Source organism: Oryx dammah, unplaced genomic scaffold, assembly GCF_014754425.2.
Source record: "Oryx dammah isolate SB20612 unplaced genomic scaffold, SCBI_Odam_1.1 HiC_scaffold_27, whole genome shotgun sequence".
NCBI lineage: Eukaryota > Metazoa > Chordata > Mammalia > Artiodactyla > Bovidae > Oryx > Oryx dammah.
The window spans coordinates 131,151,007-131,169,856 of record NW_024070211.1 but is presented as its reverse complement, the minus strand read 5'-3'; the positions used below and the strand labels follow the sequence as shown (position 1 = coordinate 131,169,856).

The 18,850-nt window shown below is 39.5% G+C and overlaps 1 protein-coding gene across 6 annotated transcripts in view; it reads left to right on the top strand.

Moving 5' to 3' along the window:
- Positions 1-18,850, top strand: part of IWS1 (interacts with SUPT6H, CTD assembly factor 1) — a 51,829-nt gene that overhangs the window by 10,013 nt on the left and 22,966 nt on the right. For 5 of the 6 annotated variants that reach the window (XM_040227809.1, XM_040227806.1, XM_040227805.1 and 2 more), the window contains exons 3-5: positions 11,130-12,279; positions 13,294-13,483; positions 14,038-14,095. In XM_040227809.1, coding sequence (XP_040083743.1) covers positions 11,130-12,279; positions 13,294-13,483; positions 14,038-14,095 — 1,398 coding nt within the window. The remainder of the gene's footprint in view (positions 1-11,129; positions 12,280-13,293; positions 13,484-14,037; positions 14,096-18,850) is intronic. The other variant, XM_040227808.1, reaches the window with a different exon arrangement.

The window sequence follows — 18,850 nt, the reverse complement described above, 5'->3', positions numbered from 1 at the left end:
TGATGTTTGATCTCCACATATTTGTGAAATTTTCTGTTTTCTTCTCATAATTGATTTCTACTTTCATACCATTGTGGTCGGAAAAGATGTTTGGTATGATTTCAGTGTTCTTGAATTTATTAGGACTTATTTTGTGGCCTAACATCTGATCTATACTGGAGTTTGTTCTATGTACACTTGAGACAAATGTGTACTCTGCTTCTGTTGAGTGAAACATTCTGTAAGTGTCTCTTCAGTCCATTTGGTCTAACATGTGGTTTAAGCCCAGTACTTCCTTATTGATTTTCTGTCTGTTCTGTCCATTGTTGAAAGTGAGAGGTTGAAGTTCCCTACAATTATTGCATTGATATCTTATTTCTTCTTTCAGGTCTATTAATATTTAGGTGCTCTGATTTGGGTGCATAAATATTTACAACTGTTAAATTCTCTTGTTGGAGTAACTCTTTTATCATTATATAATGATTTCCTTTGTATCTTATAGTTTTTGCTAAAACTATTTTCTTATTATAAATATAACTAATGTAGCTACCTTTGCTTTCATTTGGTTTCCATTTGCATGGAATATCTTTTTCCATCCCTTTTTTCCCTCAGCCTGCATGTGTCCTAAAAGCTGAAGTGTCTCTTGTAGACAGCACATAGCTCAGGTTGTTTTTTCCCCATCCATTCAGCCACTCTGTCTTTTGGTTGGAGAATTGAGGCGATTTACCTTTAAAGTAAATATTGATAGTTAGGGGCTTATTATTGCAATTTTGTTCATTGTTTTCTTACTGTTTTGCCATTCCTTTTTTCTTTCTCCTGCTCTCTTCCTTTGTGGTTTGATGATTTTCTGTAGCAGTATACTAAGATTACGTACACCTTTTTGCTTTGGGGCTTACCATGAGGCTTATGTAAAATATCTTTTACCAGTCTCTTTTAAGCTGATAACTTCAAGTGCATGCTAAAGTTATTCCTTAATGTAATACAACTTTTTTCCTGTCCACCTTCTTTATACTGTCATTGGGAAGTGTTAAGTGTTAGTCTCTCAGTCATGCCCAACTCTTTGCGATCCCATGGACTGCAGCCCACCAGGCTCCTGTGTCCATGAGATTTCCAGGCAGGGATACTGGAGTGGGTTGCCATTTGGTTGTCATTGGGAAATGCAGGTTCAGCAATACAGTATATACATATTTATGCACTGTTGTTTCAATCAATCACATCAAGAAAGGAAAAAATACGGATTTTATAGTCACAGAGTTACCTTTACTGGTGGTTATTGTTTTTTTCATGTAGATTCACTGAGGTCACTTGCTTTCAGCCTGAGGAACTTCATTTAGCAGTTCTTGTGTGGTAGGTCTGCTAGACAGATTCTTCCTCTTTTGGTCATCTGGGAATGTTTTCTTTTTTTGTTGTTAACTTTTTTTTTGAAAAAAGAAAGAAAGTGAAGTCGCTCAGTCGTGTCTGACTGTTTGCAACCCCGTGAACTGTAGCCTACCAGGCTCTTCTGTCTATGAGATTCTCCAAGCGAGAATACTGGAGTGAGTTGCCATCTCCTTTACTCAGTTTTTCTTTGAGCTCTTTGAATATGTTATCCCACTGCTTTCTGGCCTCCATTGTCTCCATTGAGGAGTCAGTTGTTAATCTTATTGTGTTGTTATAAAGTGATCAAATTTCTGTTTCTATATATATTGTGTATTTGATATGATATTGTCATCATGCCTTTATTTCTTTAAACATGTTTACAAATGGCCACTTTGAAGTCTTTTTTGATAAATCTGGTATCTGCTTGCTGTCACAGGCAGTTTCTGTTGTCTGCTTTTTTCCTGGTTATGGGTCAACTTTCCAGTTTCTTTGCATACCTTTTCATTTATTGTTGGAAACTGGATGTTTTGAATTGTTTAATGACTGGCTGGATTATCTTAGTGACTTCTGTTTCCTCCCCACAGCTTTAAATCTCTGATGTTGCATCCTCAGATGTGCAATTTGGGACATGCTGACTGTTACCTGGGATGATAGTAGTATTAATAGGGCTCTTTCTGTGACCGTCATCAGCTGTTTTCTTCAGCATTGCCCTATGGCATAAATTGCTCAACAAGTTAGTCTGGCTCCTTCCAGCTATATTATTACCTGCTCATCTCCTGCAAACTAGCTGGCCTACAGTTTATCTATATTTTGAATCTCCTCCTAAGTGTATTTCACCACAACTTCCAGTGAAAAAGTGCCTTAGTCTGAACTTCCCCAAGCTTGGTTACAGATGAAGTTGGTTTCTTTGGGGAAAAATTAGAAGCTATCTGGTTTACTGCCTGCTTTTTATTATTTATGTATATATTTGGCTATGCTGGGTCTTCTTCTTTGCATGCAGGCTTTCTCTAGTTGCGGCAAGTGGTGGCTACTCTCTAGTTGCAGTGGATGGACTTCTCATTGTGGTGGCTTTCATCTCGTTGCAGAGCCCGGGATCTAGGCACACAGCCTCAGTAGTTGTGTACGGGCTTACTTGCCCCACAGCATGTGGAATCTTCCCAGACCAGGAATCAAACCTGTGTCCCCCAGCATTGGTGGGCTGATTCTTAACCCCTGGACCACCAGAGAAATCCTACTGCCTGCTTTTTCCCCAAGCAAAATCTCTGAGCCAGGGATCTGGAGTTTGGGGAGGGAGAGGGTGACGGCAGGCTTCTCTCCTGAGTGGCATCCCGGTTCCAGAAGCTGAGCCCGCAGTGTGGGGTGGGAATTGGATAGCAGCCTGAAGCGCTCCTGGCTTTCCTCTCTGGGCATGGAGCCACGGTGCACAAATCCGGGCAAAGGCGATGAGGGCTCCAGCATCCTCAGTGTGCTCTGCCCCCAGTAGAGCCTTCTTACTGTGGTTGGGAGCCACCAGTTTCAACTGCACTTGCTGGGAACTTACCTACAACAACAAATACCTGGAGGCAGAATGAGAAACACTGACATCATGCTTCTCCTGGGAAGAAACCCCACCCTTGGGAGCTAGAGGAGGAGAGTACCCTGGTTTTGACTGCAGCAGCCTGGAGTAGAATCATTTTCTTGCTGATCTCTGAGGGTGGAAGTAAGGAGTAGTATTGATTCAAATACCAGCTATTTTTGCCTTTCTTACCAAATTTTTGTAGACCTTCTTGGATAGATGCTTCTTCATTTGCTCTTTGTCTTTAGTACCATTTCCAGAGGCTTTGAATGGTTGTTTTAATTTGTTTAATTTACATTTAAAGGTGTGTCTTTTCATTTCCTCTCAAATTTTCTTTTTTTTGGCCATACCCCATGGCATACAGGATATTAGTTCCCTGCCCAGGGATCAAACCCTCACCTACTGCAGTGAAAGTGCTGAGTCTTAACCCCAGGGAAGTCCCTGAATGGCTGTTTTTAAATACTTATAACAGATTTCACTGTAGAGTGCATCAGCAGAGCATACCAGAAATTTTCACTTCGCTTCATTTTTCTCTCTCTTTACTAGTTGGTTGAAGCTGTGTTTCCCAGTTCACGTTCCAGAAGAAGCCAGGATGCTTTACTTGTTGCTCTGTTAACACAGTCTCTACTGGGCCCTTTGGCTTTTTCATCTCATTGGTTCTCCTGCCTGTGTGTGGCTGTGGCCTCCCTGCACGGACAGCCGCCCAGTGCTAAACAGATGATTCTGAGTAAGCCAGCTGTTGGTATTTAGAGGCAGTCCTTTATGTTGCGGGACATTTAGTATCTTGGTTCCAAAGCATTAAATAAAATGGTAGTAACATATCCTCTCCAGTCATTGCTAACCAAAGGGCCTTTGCATTCACAAATGTCCCCTTAGGGGAGGACTCAGAACCACCCTCAGGTTGAGAACACTGAAATGGACAAATGAGGCATAAGAAAACATAAGATAGGAAGCAATAAGTATCCAACAAAATGAAAACTAGTAATTAAAATATAAAGAGAACATTTCTAAGAATGGCAATGCAGCCATTACAGTTGTTTCCAAAAAAATATTTTGTGAAATGGGAGAATTCAGTGTGTTACTTGAAAGATACCAGCCATTAAATTGTGATTCTAGCTAAAAAATGTAAATAATGGTGATCTTTGGGTTGTGTTGTTGAAGGCAATTTTAATATACTTTTCTGTGTTTGTACATTAATATTTGAAATCAAAGGAAAATAACTAGAATAACTGTCCCATCATTTTATATAGTTATCTATTTTAATTAGCATGCATCAAATAACTAAATATATTTTAAAATCACATAAAGGGCACATACAAAGGACTGTAGGAGGATGGGAGGGTAGGCTAAGTAGACTCTGAGGAATGACTGACATTACCAGATAGAGAAGCCAGTTAGAGGTGGTGGTGATAATTCTAGCTGGAGAGAACCACTGGTTCAAAGGCCTAGAACTGAGAAGGACTTGTGTTTCAGGAGTGAGTATTATGGCTAGAAAGTAGGTTTACTCCTAGGTGTTTTATTATTTTTGATGCAGTGGTAAATAGAATCACTGCTTGAGGTTTCTCTTTCTGATCTTTCCTTCTTGTGTATAGAAAGGCAACAGATTTTCTGAGTATTAATTTTGTAACCTGCAAATTTAGCACATTCACTGATAAGTTCATGTAGTTTTCTGGTAGCATCTTTAGAATCTTCATGTCATCTGCAAACAGTGACAGTTAAACTGCTTTGGAAACACAATTTTTTAAATAAAGCAATTTGAGCATGAATGCAACCTAGTTATAACTAGTTGCCAGTTCTAATTTTTGTTGTTTTATTTGAATATTCTCTTGAGCAGCATAAAATTAGTTGTGGATTGTGATCAGCTGGTTTTTGTTCCACAGAAAATATATGGAAAGTAATGTGCATTTTAGAATCCACTTTATAGGTTTTATCTATATAGAAAAGTAATGTTGCCCTCTTGAGGATCTCACAGGAAAAAATAGTGTATGGGGCTATTCAGAAAGAGGCTGTTTGGAAATAGTGCCTGGCTTCTCCTTTTTTGCTGACTGTAAGCAGAGGCTCGTGGGCACAAGTATCCTCCTTTGGTTGAAGTTGGTGACAGCCCCATTAGCCCCAGCTTTACTTTGAATTGAGAAGAGATAGCAGTCTGCAGTCATTTGGGTCTTTCCATAGAAAGGTTGTGCTACTATAAGGAAAGTATTCCTATGAGGAGTACCTTGAAGCCTGTAGAAGATTATTTTTGGACATTGCTCTCCTTGTTTACCCTATTTGTTAGCACTTCTTTCAATTCCATTTGTGTCCTTTCTTTGTGTTGGGTTTCAGCCTTTGTCTCTGAGTCTACCAGGTTAATGAGAAAAACATTTTGCTTTGGTTCTTTTTTGTTAAGCATTATCTTGTGGGGTTTGTTTTATTTGTATACTAAAGGTAAAAGATAGGTTTGGGGTTACTTTTCTTAAATGGTCTCTTATCTTAAGGTCTTTTTTTCATTCATATTATGAAGAGAAATGTAAAAAGATCACCTTTGAGTGAGGCAGATGCACAGGATGCTCTGGAGACATGAGAAGGGGAGTGACTGGCCAGCTCAGCCCGCACAGACGGTGCATTCGAGCTCTGTCCTCAGGCTGAGTGTCTCACAGTTAATGACTGGTCATGGATGCCTCAGTTCAGCTCAGTCGCTCGGTCGGGTCCCACTCTTTGCAACCCCATGAATCGCCACACGCCAGGCCTCCCTGTCCATCACCAGCTCCCGGAGTTCACTCAGACTCATGTCCATCGAGTCAGTGATGCCATCCAGCCATCTCATCCTCTGTCGTCCCCTTCTCCTCCTGCCCCCAATCCCTCCCAGCATCAGAGTCTTTTCCAAGGAGTCAACTCTTGGCATGAGGTGGCCAAAGTACTGGAGTTTCAGCTTTAGCATCATTCCTTCCAAAGAAATCCCAGGACTGATCTCCTTCAGAATGGACTGGTTGGATCTCCTTGCAGTCCAGGGGACTCTCAAGAGTCTTATCCACACCACAGTTCAAAAGCATCAATTCTTCGGCGTTCAGCCTTCTTCACAGTCCAACTCTCGCATCCATACGTGACCACAGGAAAACCCGTAGCAGCATATATTGAGTGCTCCCAGGCACATGCATTTGGCCCTCTGAATAGACCGACCTCTAAGTTGTAAATACTGTTTCTGACTCTGTCAGATTGAGGACTTTGGGAAATTAAGATGATTTCCCTAAATTTTACAGTAGAAGATGAGCCACGAGCCTAGATGGCCTAGATCTTATAGACTCTTAAGTCCACATTGTGAACTGTCATATTATATTGCACAGAATCCATTCTACCTAGAGAGAAGGATGAAAGAGGCTTCACAAAGGGGGCATTTTTACCTTATGCTGACATATGAAAAGGACAAGGTGAGGTGAAAACACGGAGTAGTGTAGTGAAGTCTGTAGTTCCATGTGTCTGCAGTAAAATTTTAATGTGCAGTTAGAGTCACTTAGATGTCAAAATGCAGATTCTTTGACCCCTTCCCCAGATTTACTATCTAAATACCTGGAGATGAGAAGCACAAAAATCTGTGTTTTCACCAAAGCTTCCCAGGTGATTCTTCATGCAAGAGTTTGGGAACTGCTGGTGCAGTGCCTAGAGCTGATGCTGGCGAAGGGGCAGAAGGGAGTCTAGAGAGGTGGATGGGAGTTTGCGTCATCATTATAAACTTTTTATTTTGATTTATTTGTTTGTTTGTTTGTTTTTGGCTCTGCTGGGTCTTCATTGCTACGTGGACTTTTCTCTAGTGGCGGCCAGCAGGGGCTACTTTCTAGTTGGACTGTGCGGGCTTTTTATTGCACTGACTTCTCTTGTGGCGCACGGGCTCTAGGGGGCGTGAAGTCAAGTCACGTCACTCAGTTGTGTCCGACTCTTTGCAACCCCATGGACTGTAGCCTACCAGGCTCCTCTGTCCATGGGCTTTTCCAGACAATAGTCCTGGAGTGGATTGCCATTTCCTTCTCCAGGGGATCTTCCCGACCCAGGGATCGAACCCAGGTCTCCTGCATTGTAAACAGACGCTTAACCGTCTGAGCCACCAGGGAAGTGGGCTTCAGTAATTGTGGCTCCCAGGCTTTAGAGCAGAGACACAGTAGTTGTACACAGGCTTAGTTGTTCTGAGGCATGTGGAATCCTCCCAGACCAGGAATCAAACCTGTGTCTCGTGCATTGGCAGGCAGATTTTTTACCACTGAGTCACCAGGGAAGTCCCATCATTATAAACTCCTAAACTTTGTGTAGACATTTTCTAGTACCCAGCAGAAGTGTTTTTGATTTTGACTGATTCTAAGATCAGCCAGCTTTTGACAAAAGACACTTAGGTATATATCTTTATTTTATTATGTGTATGATTGCTGTAAAGCTGGAGTTTCACAAAGTCAAAAGCCTTGCAGCCCTTCAGGAGCTACACTAGATTAACAGCACTGTGTAATAAAAACTGGATTTCTCAGATCCTTCCTTATGCTCTTACAGTGATTATGTATTCTCAAAGCTCCACAATGAGGATTTAAAATTTATCTTCTTGAACTAAGATCCAGTGAAATATGTTTTGGAAAATGTTCCTGTAAATACTTCCTCATGGAATTTACTGTGTGACTTGGTGTTGAATGTTTTACCAATTTATGATGAAGGATTGCTTTGCAAGTTCAACTGTTTTGAGTTTAATTCTTTTCATTAATAAGGAGGAAACAGTTTTCCCCAGTTTTTTGGTTCTTTTTTTTTTTTTTTTAATTATTTAATTTCATTTTAAATTTTAACTTTCAAATTCTGTTTTGTTTTGGCAATAGATTAAAATGATTCCACCACAGGTGTACATGCGTTCCCAAACATGAACCCCCCTCCCACCCCCCTCCCCACAAAGTTTTTTGGTTCTTTACAAGGACTTCTATTTGATATTCTTATACTTCTTTGACATTTACAAATTGATACTTGCTTTATATCATTTTAATTAATTATTTTTAATTTAGGATGTTAATTATCTCTGCATATTGTGGCACTGGTCGTAAGGAATCTGTTACCTTTGGCTGAGATGAACAACCAATTCATCAACCAATTCATTCATTATGGGTAACTACTATAGTCTAAATGATTTTAAGAGCGGGATATGAGGCATTATAGACATGTCTAAAGCCTCTAAGGACTGTTAGAGAGCTGAGTTTCTCTGACAGTTAAAATTGGGGATGCTTTTATATTAAGAAATAGTGTTTAAATGGCGCGTGTGTGCACTGAGTTGCTCCGTCGTGTTGACTTTGCGACTCTGTGGACTGTAGCCCGTCAGGCTCCTCTGTCAGTGGGATTCTCCAGGCAAGCATACTGTAGTAGGTTGCCATTTCCTGTTCCAGGGGATCTTCCCGACCCAGGGTTTGAAGCTGCATCTCTTTATCTCCTGCATTCGCAGGCAGATTCTCTACCACTGTGCCACCTGGGAATCCCACTGTTTATTTGTTGGTATCAAATATGACTTTTAAAAAGCACTATTTTTAAGTTTACAATTTAAACTAATTGCTGAAACCATCTAAAGTTTTTTTAATATCGTTTTGATAACTTCTAAGTTTTACCATATAATTTCTAATATACTCTTTTCCCAAGTCTTACAATGTAATCACCGAAGTACATTGTCTAACTTGATTCTGTCAGTCAGTACTTTCTTACCACAGTGATTTCCCACTTTTCTTCCATTGTGCCACACCGGATGGGTAGATACCTAGGTTCTTACAAGTCTCCTCAAAAATTGGTGAGAATTCATAAGTTTCACAGTCGTTATTGCATGTCCTGTCCTTGGTCGGGAAGTCCAGGGTAAAGTGTAACAGATGCATCTTGGAATGACTGCTCTGTTCATGGCGTCTCTTCTTTCTTTGGGAGTCTTTCTGTCTTCTTTCTTTCTCCCAGCGCTGCACCTCTGATTTGGCTATAACCCATTGGACATCCTCTATTGCCATGACCTGTTAGATCGTGTCTTCTGGGAACTTAAAATTGAGGTCCAAGGCACCAGAATTTATCAATGGTGAGAGCTAAGTCTCTAGCGAAAGGTCCTTGAGTTTCCTTTCTGAGCTCTCTGAACTGCCCTGGTTCCTACCCTTCTAGAGCCTTTAACCATTCATCCCGCTATGATTCTGGAAAGATTGTTCTGGAGTTAGCCTGAAATGATTTGTGTTGTTTGCAGCTGAAATAAATTGAGTCATAAGAACATGTTGTTAGAGTTATGTCATGAATATGTTATTGAAAGCATTCCAAAAGGCAGTTAACAATTTTCCCTTTTGCCTCCTGCTTTAGTTACCTCTGCTGGTACCTGTATGTTTTGCCTTCCACCCTCAATGTAGTTAACTTCTTAACTCTGTCATCACCAATTAATTAAATACCTGTTGTCTGCACACCTTTTATGGCTTAGTTTCCTATAAATCACTTCCTGGCTTTCGGAATATCACCTTCATGATAGTGTATGTTATACTATTGTTACGATATATGTGGCCAGCTCACTAGATAATATTTCCTTAAGGTCAGGCACTGAGACATGTTCAGCCTTGATTCTTAGCACCTTGTATATAGTAGACTTGAAGCAAATACTCGTTGAGTTAATTATTCCGCACTTTAAATTATTAACATTTAATTCTTATTATTCATTCAACAAACTCTTACTATGATTTTGTGTATACCAGACACCCTTCTGTGCTCTGAAGCACAGAGTGTGCCTTCTCAGTGAAGACAGCAGGCCAAAAAATGCCTGCCTTTTTAGGCGTCACATTCTAGATAATTTTTTCATCTACATTCTTTTAAAACATAAAAAATTAAATTATGAAATACAGCCAAAAGTAAGCCTCTAGCAATATATGGAGTACTATATCTTGTACAGTATGAAAAAATTCTGTTATTTCTCCTGTCCTAATTTAATAGATAAATGCCAGTTTTATTGGGGTAACAGGGTGTATAAGTGACAAGGAATACAGTGCTATGGCTGTGAGTGACCCATGATAATAAAAGAAAAATACCTTCGGGAAATTTGAAAAGTTTATAATTTAAAAAAATTTCTTGAATATGTTATATTTGAATGAATATATTTATAGCAGTTACTATGTCTTTGGAACTCTACTGTCAAGATGGCAGTGAAATACAGAGGGAGAAAAGCCCTCAAATTTTTATGTTATAAGCTTATTTTATAAGCCTTTTATCTTGTCATTGAATTGTCTTACTACTTAATTATTTCATCGCATGATATGGTGGGCTTATACTTTGTTTCTTTGCTGCTTGAGGATTGATCTGTGCTAAAGTAAGTCCAGGTAATGTTTGTCATATAAAGAAAAATACTGGCTAAACTCAAACACAGAAGTACTTTACTTTTTAAGCCAGAATATTAATTACCGTATTACTGACAGTTCAAATACTAGAAGGGAAAAAATTCCCCGCATTCTAGTTGTTAGTATTTTGATATGTTTAATTTTATATGTTTTTCTCTGCATTTTAAAAAAGCACAGCTATAATATACTTATATTACCTTTGTACCCTAGAGTTTTCAGATTACTTCATGTGATGTTATATGATCCCCTAAAACTTAAATTTTTGTGCCAAGGTTACTTGGATGTATGACCAAGACTGCTCTAAACCTCAGTTTTCTTATGAAAAACACTGTTGTGAGGAGTAAACCAGCAGGAGAAACCCTAACACTTGATATTTGGCTCTGTGAACTGCTTGCTCCCCATTTGTTCAGATTCACTTGGGAGACTGTGCTTTAGGTACAGTTTGGCCCTTTAAGTAAAGTTTTATAATTCTTTTCTTTAAAATAGCTTTAACCTCATAAAACCAAAGACTGTTCCTTTTTAAAAAAGAACTTGCATATATGTTTGCATGTATTTATTTAAAGAATTTATTTAGGAGCTATAATTATATGAGAAAGTTAAGGTTTATTTTTTTGTTGCTGTTTTTTAATCTAGCTTTTCAAAATATAACTGTGCTATAGAGTAGGTATGCTTTACAGATTTCATGAAGTCATACTGTCTTTCCTCATTTTGATATCTAAACTGTATTAGCCATTTCACAGATCAGTGGGCCTCTTTTAAAGTGGGGTGTTCCTATATATGTATACTACAAGAATTCTACATTTAAGCAGGCATACTCCTACATTTTTTAAAAAGTGGCTGAAAAGTTTAACGTTTTTACTACCAAACTTTTTTTTACTTTTCTAATTTTTTCTCCCTTAATTTTTCAGAATGAACCTAGTGATCGAGAAGATAGCCTCAACAAAAGACATCAGGTGACAGACTCTGACAATGATGACCCCTCACATCTTAATGCCAGTGACTCTGAAAGTGAGGAGCTCCAGAGACAAAAGGACAGTGCCTCTGAATCCGAAGAGCACGCAGAGCCTCCTGCCAGTGACTCTGAAAATGAAGACGTCAGTCACCATGGGAGCGACTCCGAGAGTGAGGAGGCCAGGAAATTACCTGCGAGTGACTCTGAAAATGAGGAACTGCTTAATGGGCACGCAAGTGACTCCGAAAATGAAGGTGTTAGGAAGCCTCCTGCCAGTGATTCAGAAGTTGAAGAGCTCCCCAAAAGTCCTGCCAGTGACTCAGAAACAGAAGGTGCTCCAAAACCTCAAGTCAGTGACTCAGAGAGTGAGGAACCTCCAAGGCACCAAGCCAGTGACTCTGAAAATGAAGAGCTCCCTAAACCTCGAATTAGTGATTCTGAAAGTGAGGAGCTTCCCAAGCCTCGGATCAGTGACTCAGAAAGTGAGGAGCCTCAGAGGACTCAGGCTAGTGACTCTGAAAACGAGGAGCTTCCCAAACCCCGAATCAGTGACTCAGAAAGTGAGGACCCACCAAGACACCAAGCCAGCGACTCGGAAAATGAAGAGCTTCCCAAACCCCGTATCAGTGACTCAGAAAGTGAGGATCCGCCACGGCACCAAGCCAGTGACTCGGAAAATGAGGAGCTTCCCAAACCCCGGATCAGTGATTCGGAAAGTGAGGACCCCCCAAGGAACCAGGCCAGTGATTCTGAAAATGAGGAGCTTCCCAAACCCCAAGTCAGTGACTCTGAGAGTGAGGAGCCTCAGAAGGGACCTGCCAGTGATTCAGAAACTGAGGATGCCTCCAGACACAAACAGAAACCAGAGTCTGATGAGGACAGTGATGGGGAGAATAAGGGAGAGGATACGGAAGTGCAGAAAGACTCCCTTCCTGCAGATGCTGGTGTAGACAGGAAGCGGTTCAACAGTTCTGACAGTGAGGAGGAGGAACCTAAAAGGGCCAAAATTGACAGTGATGAGGATGAAGAAAAAGAAGGGGAGGACGAGAAAGTAGCAAAACGAAAAGCTGCTGTGCTTTCTGATAGTGATGATGAAGAGAAAGCATGTAAGGAATTATTTTGGGCTGTTTATCAGTAGTTTTCCTTATTGTCTAAACTTAAACTATGAAGCATAGTTCTGGCTTATGCGATCTTAGTTCCCCAACTAGAGATTGAACTCAGACCCTTGGCAGTGAAAGTGCAGCATCTTAACCACTGGACACCAGGAAATTCCCTCATTGGCAAGTCTTAATATTAAATTTCCTTTGAATTCTTTTCGCAGTGTTTGCTAAGTTCTGACTGCTGCCAGTTGGTAAGATAGGCTGCATGACAGTGGCAGTATGGAAGATTCACATGGGAATTTTTTGTTTGTTTTTTACTAGAAAGGGTAATGGTCAAGGAAATATGTTTACATGAAAACTCAGCTGTATCCAGAGTTAGCGGTGGGTCTCTGTGACAGCTAATGGCTACATCCCATCCATACAGTGACTGGGCTCCCACGGGTACCTGTCTTCATTTGTTAAACATCACTGAGTGCTGGGAAGTTTGTGAGGTACTCTTCTTTAGAGACTCAGTGTCTCCACAGAGTATTCCGATCTTTACTGCTTGATTACTTTTTTATGAAATATCTTCTTAGGAAAAGACATTCCCCAATAACCTGACAGTTATTAAGAGGAGAAGGGAAAAGAGCAACATACGTGCAGTTTGAAATTCCAGATTGAGCAGTGATGGATAATTGAGAAACGGGGATTCCACAAAAGAATATCCAAGCCTTAAGAGTTCTGCTAATACTAGGCAGCATGGAAGAGATTCTAGTCTTATTTTCTTCGTTCCCCCAAAGGAAAGGTAGCTATTGATGCCCACTTTATTTTGGTGAAAACCTTCATCTTTTGGCCTCTTTTTCCTAACATCATCTTAATTGTGAGATGAATCTTGGGTGACTCTTCTAAGTTTTTTTTATTCTGAACTGTGCTATAAGACCTTTGATTTTTGCCACATACTGCCATCTTAGAGCACCTGTTGTACTTACTAACACAGTAGCCATGGTGAATAAGACTCATGATGGTTTTCTTTTCCAACAGCAGCAAAGAAGAGTCGTGTTGTCTCTGATGCAGATGACTCTGACAGTGATGTTATATCGGACAAATCAGGCAAAAGAGAGAAGACGATAGCATCTGACAGTGACGAAGAAGCGGGGAAAGAACTGTCTGACAAGAAAAATGAAGAGAAGGACCTGTTTGGGAGTGATAGTGAGTCAGGGAATGAAGAAGAGTAAGTGACAGTGTAACCTGAACTTCCCAGGGTTCATATAAGGTGGTAGAGAGGAGTTTGTCTTTTAAGTTATTTCACCTTACATTAAAATTCTGTGTTGAAGCGTAATACAGTATACCCTGCCTAATTGCATGCCGGTGGGAGATGTAGGATTTTAATTCTTCAGCTACTGCTGCATACTGCAGCATGAGTGAATCTCAAAAACACTATCTTAAAAGTGAAAGACGTATAAGGGACATGTTATCTAATTCCACGCATGTGAAGTGCAAGAACAGGCAAAACTAATGTGATGGTGGGTAGAATGGCGGTTGCCTCTGGGATATTTATATATTGGACTCACTAGAAAGGGCCACAAAGGAACTTTCTGGGAGATGGAGTTGTTCTGTTAAGGTAATGGTTACATAAATGTATGCCTTTGTCAAAACCCATTGAAGTGGACACATGAGACCCACATGTTTTACTATATGTAAATTATACCCTAGTAGAAAAAGATTTCATGATTTGTATGCAAATGAGAAGAAAACAAATGAAAATTGTTTATATTTCTTTTCTAGAAATCTTATTGCAGACATATTTGGAGAATCTGGTGATGAGGAGGAGGAAGAATTTACAGTAAGTATAAGATGGAAATATTTCCTATTTGTATATATTTTTTGTTTATTTGTTTTTATGGCAGTGGTTCTCTATTAAGGGATTCCAGTAAGTAAGAATAAACAACTATGATGTATCCAGCAGAATAATCTAGAAAAAAGATATTCAGAAAGTGAAATGAAAGGGCCTGCAAAGGCATAAAAGGAATATAACAGGCAAAATTGTACTAAGGGCAGGAAGGAACACATTAAAGTGCAATGAAAGGCACTTTACAGTGCTAAAGAGAGAGAGTCACAGTAGTTACGGAACTTCTAATTATAGCAATGGCAGGCAGGGTAATTTGTCCTTCTGCTAAGGACAACTACAAAGGCTAGACAAAATGTTTCAGAAAGTTGCTCATCATCATAAAAATGAGAAAAAACCCAGCGAAAGGTAGAAACCTAAAGAGGTAACCTCAGCATTTAGAATTGCTTTCTCTGGGCTATTCATCTAGTCAGGCTGAGAGGGTAAGTTTATTTTCAGTTGCCTCAATGCTCAAGAGACAAATCTTCGAGGTCAGGGCCTGCTGAGGTTAGGTGACCCGGAAAACCCCATGCTCTGGATTGAGACTCCTAAGATTAAGGGTGAACTGGAAGTTGAAATAGCCTTTGCTCAGATTTTAGGTTACCTTTGAGTCATCTAGCAGCATGGAGAACCTCAGTCTCGGAAGTTTGATTACCGTGATTAGCCCATTGGCTCTCAGGAACCTGATATATTCAAACAGAAATCCTTTCAGGACAGGGACTTCCCTGGCAGTCCAGTGATTAAGACTGTGCTTCCACCACACGAGGCTTGGATTTTATCCCTGGTCAGGGAACTAAGATCCCATGTGGCAAAACGTTTAAAAAAAAAAAAAAAACCTTGCAGGATAAAGTTAACATAATCATAGAGCTCAAATTATTTCTGTAGTTTTTCAAATACATAATATGCACTTAACAATTTAAAAGAAAACAGTAGTAACAATAGATGGTAGAAATAGACCTAAGGGCTCTAGATACAGAAATTTTAGATAGTACCTGTGTTCAGCAAGATAAAAGATTAAAAAGTTTCTTAGAGCAAATAGTTGTGTGTGTGTTTATTTTTTTAAATATTTGGAAAAGAACCAAGTAGAAATTCTGGGGACTTGCCTGGTGGTCCACTGGTTAAGTGTTCACCTTGCAGTGCAGGGGACGAGGGTGTGATCCCTTTCCAGGGAACTGGGATCCCATGTGCCGCAGAGCAGCCAAAGCCAGTGTGCCGCAGCTCCTGAGCCCGCGCACTCTGGAGGCCATACACCACTACTGGCTGGAAGGAGAGATCCCGCGTGGTGCAGCAAGGATCCCGTGAACCACACTGGGATGGTTAAACACCAGTGATGGTTAAACCACCACAACCAGGGTGGTTAAATACATTAATTAATTTTTTTAAAAAACTATGAAACTACAGTAACTGAAATTTAAAACTTGGCGGATGAGTTTAACAACAGAGTAGACATATTTGACAAGAAAATGAGTGAATTGGAAGGTAAGTTAGAAGGAACCATGTAGAATGAAATACTGAGATATTAGTGTAGAAAATGTAAAAACCATAATGAGAAGGTTTAACGGTGAATTGGAATCCTCGAAGGAGAAAGGAAAAATATACGTATATCAGAAGCAGTATTTAAAGAAACAATTCATAAATCATAGAGTCTAGAAATTCTTCAGATTACAAGTAGGATAAATACAAACCAATCTGCCCATAAATACATCACAATAAAATTGCAGGAAAGTCTTGAAAGCAGCCAAAGGGTAATAAACAAGTGCATTCAGAGAGGAGTGGGTTGCCCTGCCCTTCTCCAGGGGATCTTCCCAACCCAGGGACTGAACCCAGGTTTTCTGCATTGCAGGCGGATTCTCTACTGTCTGAGCCCCCAGGGAAGCCCTCAGAGAGCGAGTTATTTTAATGGCTGACTTGTCAGCAGAAGTAATAGAATCTAGTAACTAAAACTTAGAGTTCTTTTGTATTCTACACAAATGAAGATTCCCTTCTTATTTCATCTTATCAAAACGCCAACTGAAAGAAGTGGTAAATGCAGAAAGTCAGGGATGCAGGAAGGAAAAAAGAGGAGCAAAGGCATGTGGCTCAGTCTAAATGGGTAGTGGTCATGCAAGCCAAAGTCACGTTTGATATGGTTTAAAATGTGTTTAAAATTAAAACATGATGGCAGTAACAAATTGGGCATTTACATGAAATTGAAATGTTCACAGGTCTTTGCAAAGGTATGTAAAAAGACATTAGTAGCCTGGTAAGTGAGGATGCACATTGTAATCTCTAAAAATACTATTGAAATGTGTAACTTCCAATCTAATAGAAAGGAAAAAGGAAATAATAAAAGCCAGTCAATTCAAAAGAAGGCAAGAAAGAGAAAAATAAAGGAAATACAGAACAGAGGGACAGTTAGAAAACAGTACATGGTAAGATAACAGGTAACAAACTTTGATAATATCACACTGAAATGTATTAAGTGCTCCAGTTACAGAACAAATTTAAAAAGACTAGATTTTTTAAATGAGCATATATATTACTCATTTCAAAATTTATCCAAAACAGAAGATAAAGAAACGTTGAAAATAAAAGAATGGAAAAGAATACTCTCTCTGAACACTAACCACAAGAAAGCTGATGTAGCTATATGAATATCAAAGAGGTAGACTTTAGGGCAAAACCCCATTGTTCAAGATAAAGAGGGTCACTTTATATTGGAAAAAGGTTTTAAATTGTACCTAGCCATGTACTTAGTAACATGGCTTTAAATACACATAATATATACAAAGCAAAAATCGACAGAATTGCAAAGAGAATGCACAATTCTGTAAGTGAAATGTAAACAATAGAACCATCAGACCAAAAAATACCACCAAAGATAGGAAAGAGTCTTTTTTTTTTTTTTTAATTTTAAATTTTTGTTGGAACCGGACCTTCGTTACTGCGTGAGGGCTTTCTCTAGTTGCAGAGAGCAGCGGCTACTCCGTTGTGGTCTGTGGGCTTCTCACTGTGGTGGCGTCTCTTGTTGGGGAGCACAGGCTCTCGGCACGTAGGTTTCAGTAACTGCAGCATTCGGGCTCAGTAGTTGCGGTGCATGGGCTCCGTTGCTCTGTGGCATGTGGAATCTTCCCAGACCAGGGACTGAACCCACATCCCCTGCATTGGCAGGCGGATTCCTATCCGCTGTACCACCAGGGAAGTCCGAGAAGTTTCTCTTTTGATATGATCCAGATATAGAAACCCTTTGGAGATTATAAAAGATAAAAATATCTTCTATTCAGTGGTTTGCCTTTTCACTTTCTTAATGGAGTCTTTAATGAGCAAAAGCTTTTTAGTGTAAATCCGCTTTACCAGTCTTTTGCTTTATGTTGAAAGTTTTTCGAATTGTAGGAAAATTTTGCCTATTCCCAGGGTTATAAAAACATTCTTGTGAGTACCTCTTTAGAATCCTGCGTATCTTTTCATTTAATTTATAATGTCTGTCTAGAATGAGTTTTTATGTGCAGTATGTGGCCTTTCCTGGTGGCTCAGTGGTAAAGAATCTGCCTGCCACTGCAGGAGACACAGGTTAGATCCCTGGTTCGGGAAGATCCCCTGAAGAAGGAACTGGCAACCCACTCCAGTATTTTTGCCTGGAAAAAATCCCATGGGCAGAGGAGCCTTGTGGGCTGCAGTCCGTGGAGTTGTAAGAGTCAGACATGACTTAGTGAATAAAAAACAAGTACAATATGTATGAGATAGTCAAGATTTCTGCCCCCCACCCCCTAGTTGACCCAGATTATTCTTTTCCACTACTCTGTAGTGACATCTTTGTCATAAATCAAGTGTGTATATATATCTTCTAGTCTTTTTCTGAATTATCTTTTCTGTTCCATTGGTCTGTCCTTATACTATTAATGTATAACTCTGGATATTTGGTTTTTTATGTCCTTTAAGTTTGTTTTTCTCAAAGATTGCTTTGACTTTTCTTGGTTCTTTGCATTTCCAAATAAAATTTAAACCTCTGCCAAACATAGAAACTGTAGACAGCATTTTCTGAATGCAGTGAAATTAAAAGTTGGAAACAAAATTAGCAAATAAAACACCCTTGCCATCCAGAGAAAATTAAAACTTGTCAAACAATTCTTATGTTGAAAAAGAAGTCAGTACTTTCATTACTAAAGCAAGAGAGAATGAAAGTAGATGAATTTAGAGTATAGTTCAAGATGGTAGAAAAATAGCAAATCCAAAGAAAATAGAAAAGAATTCACTCAATGAGTGCCAGAGATTGTTTGGACATTGCCCTCATGGGCCTTATACTCAACATTAAGCCACATTTACAAGGACAAGATATATTGTTCTAGTGTGGAGAATGGACATCAGCTGGTAGGTTCAGTTCAGTGAGAAAAACAGCATCCTAGGGAAAGCATTGGGAAGGTCTTTCTAAGTATAATATGAAAGTTACAAGCTATGAAGAAAAGACTGGCCATTTAAGTTAAAAAATTGAGCCTGGAAAACATGACCATAAACAAAATCAAACTGTATTTGCAAAACTGTACAGGTGTGAGGATTGTGCTGTTCCCATCACATAACAAGGGCTGATTTCATTTTTAAAGAAATTTTTCTGTACTAGTAAGACAAAGATCCAGTGGGAAAATGGCCACTGGATATTGAGAGTTCACAGAGAATAACAGATAGCTTTGAAACCTGAAAAAGGCCCAGCCTTACTCATAATAAGTGGATGCAGAGAAA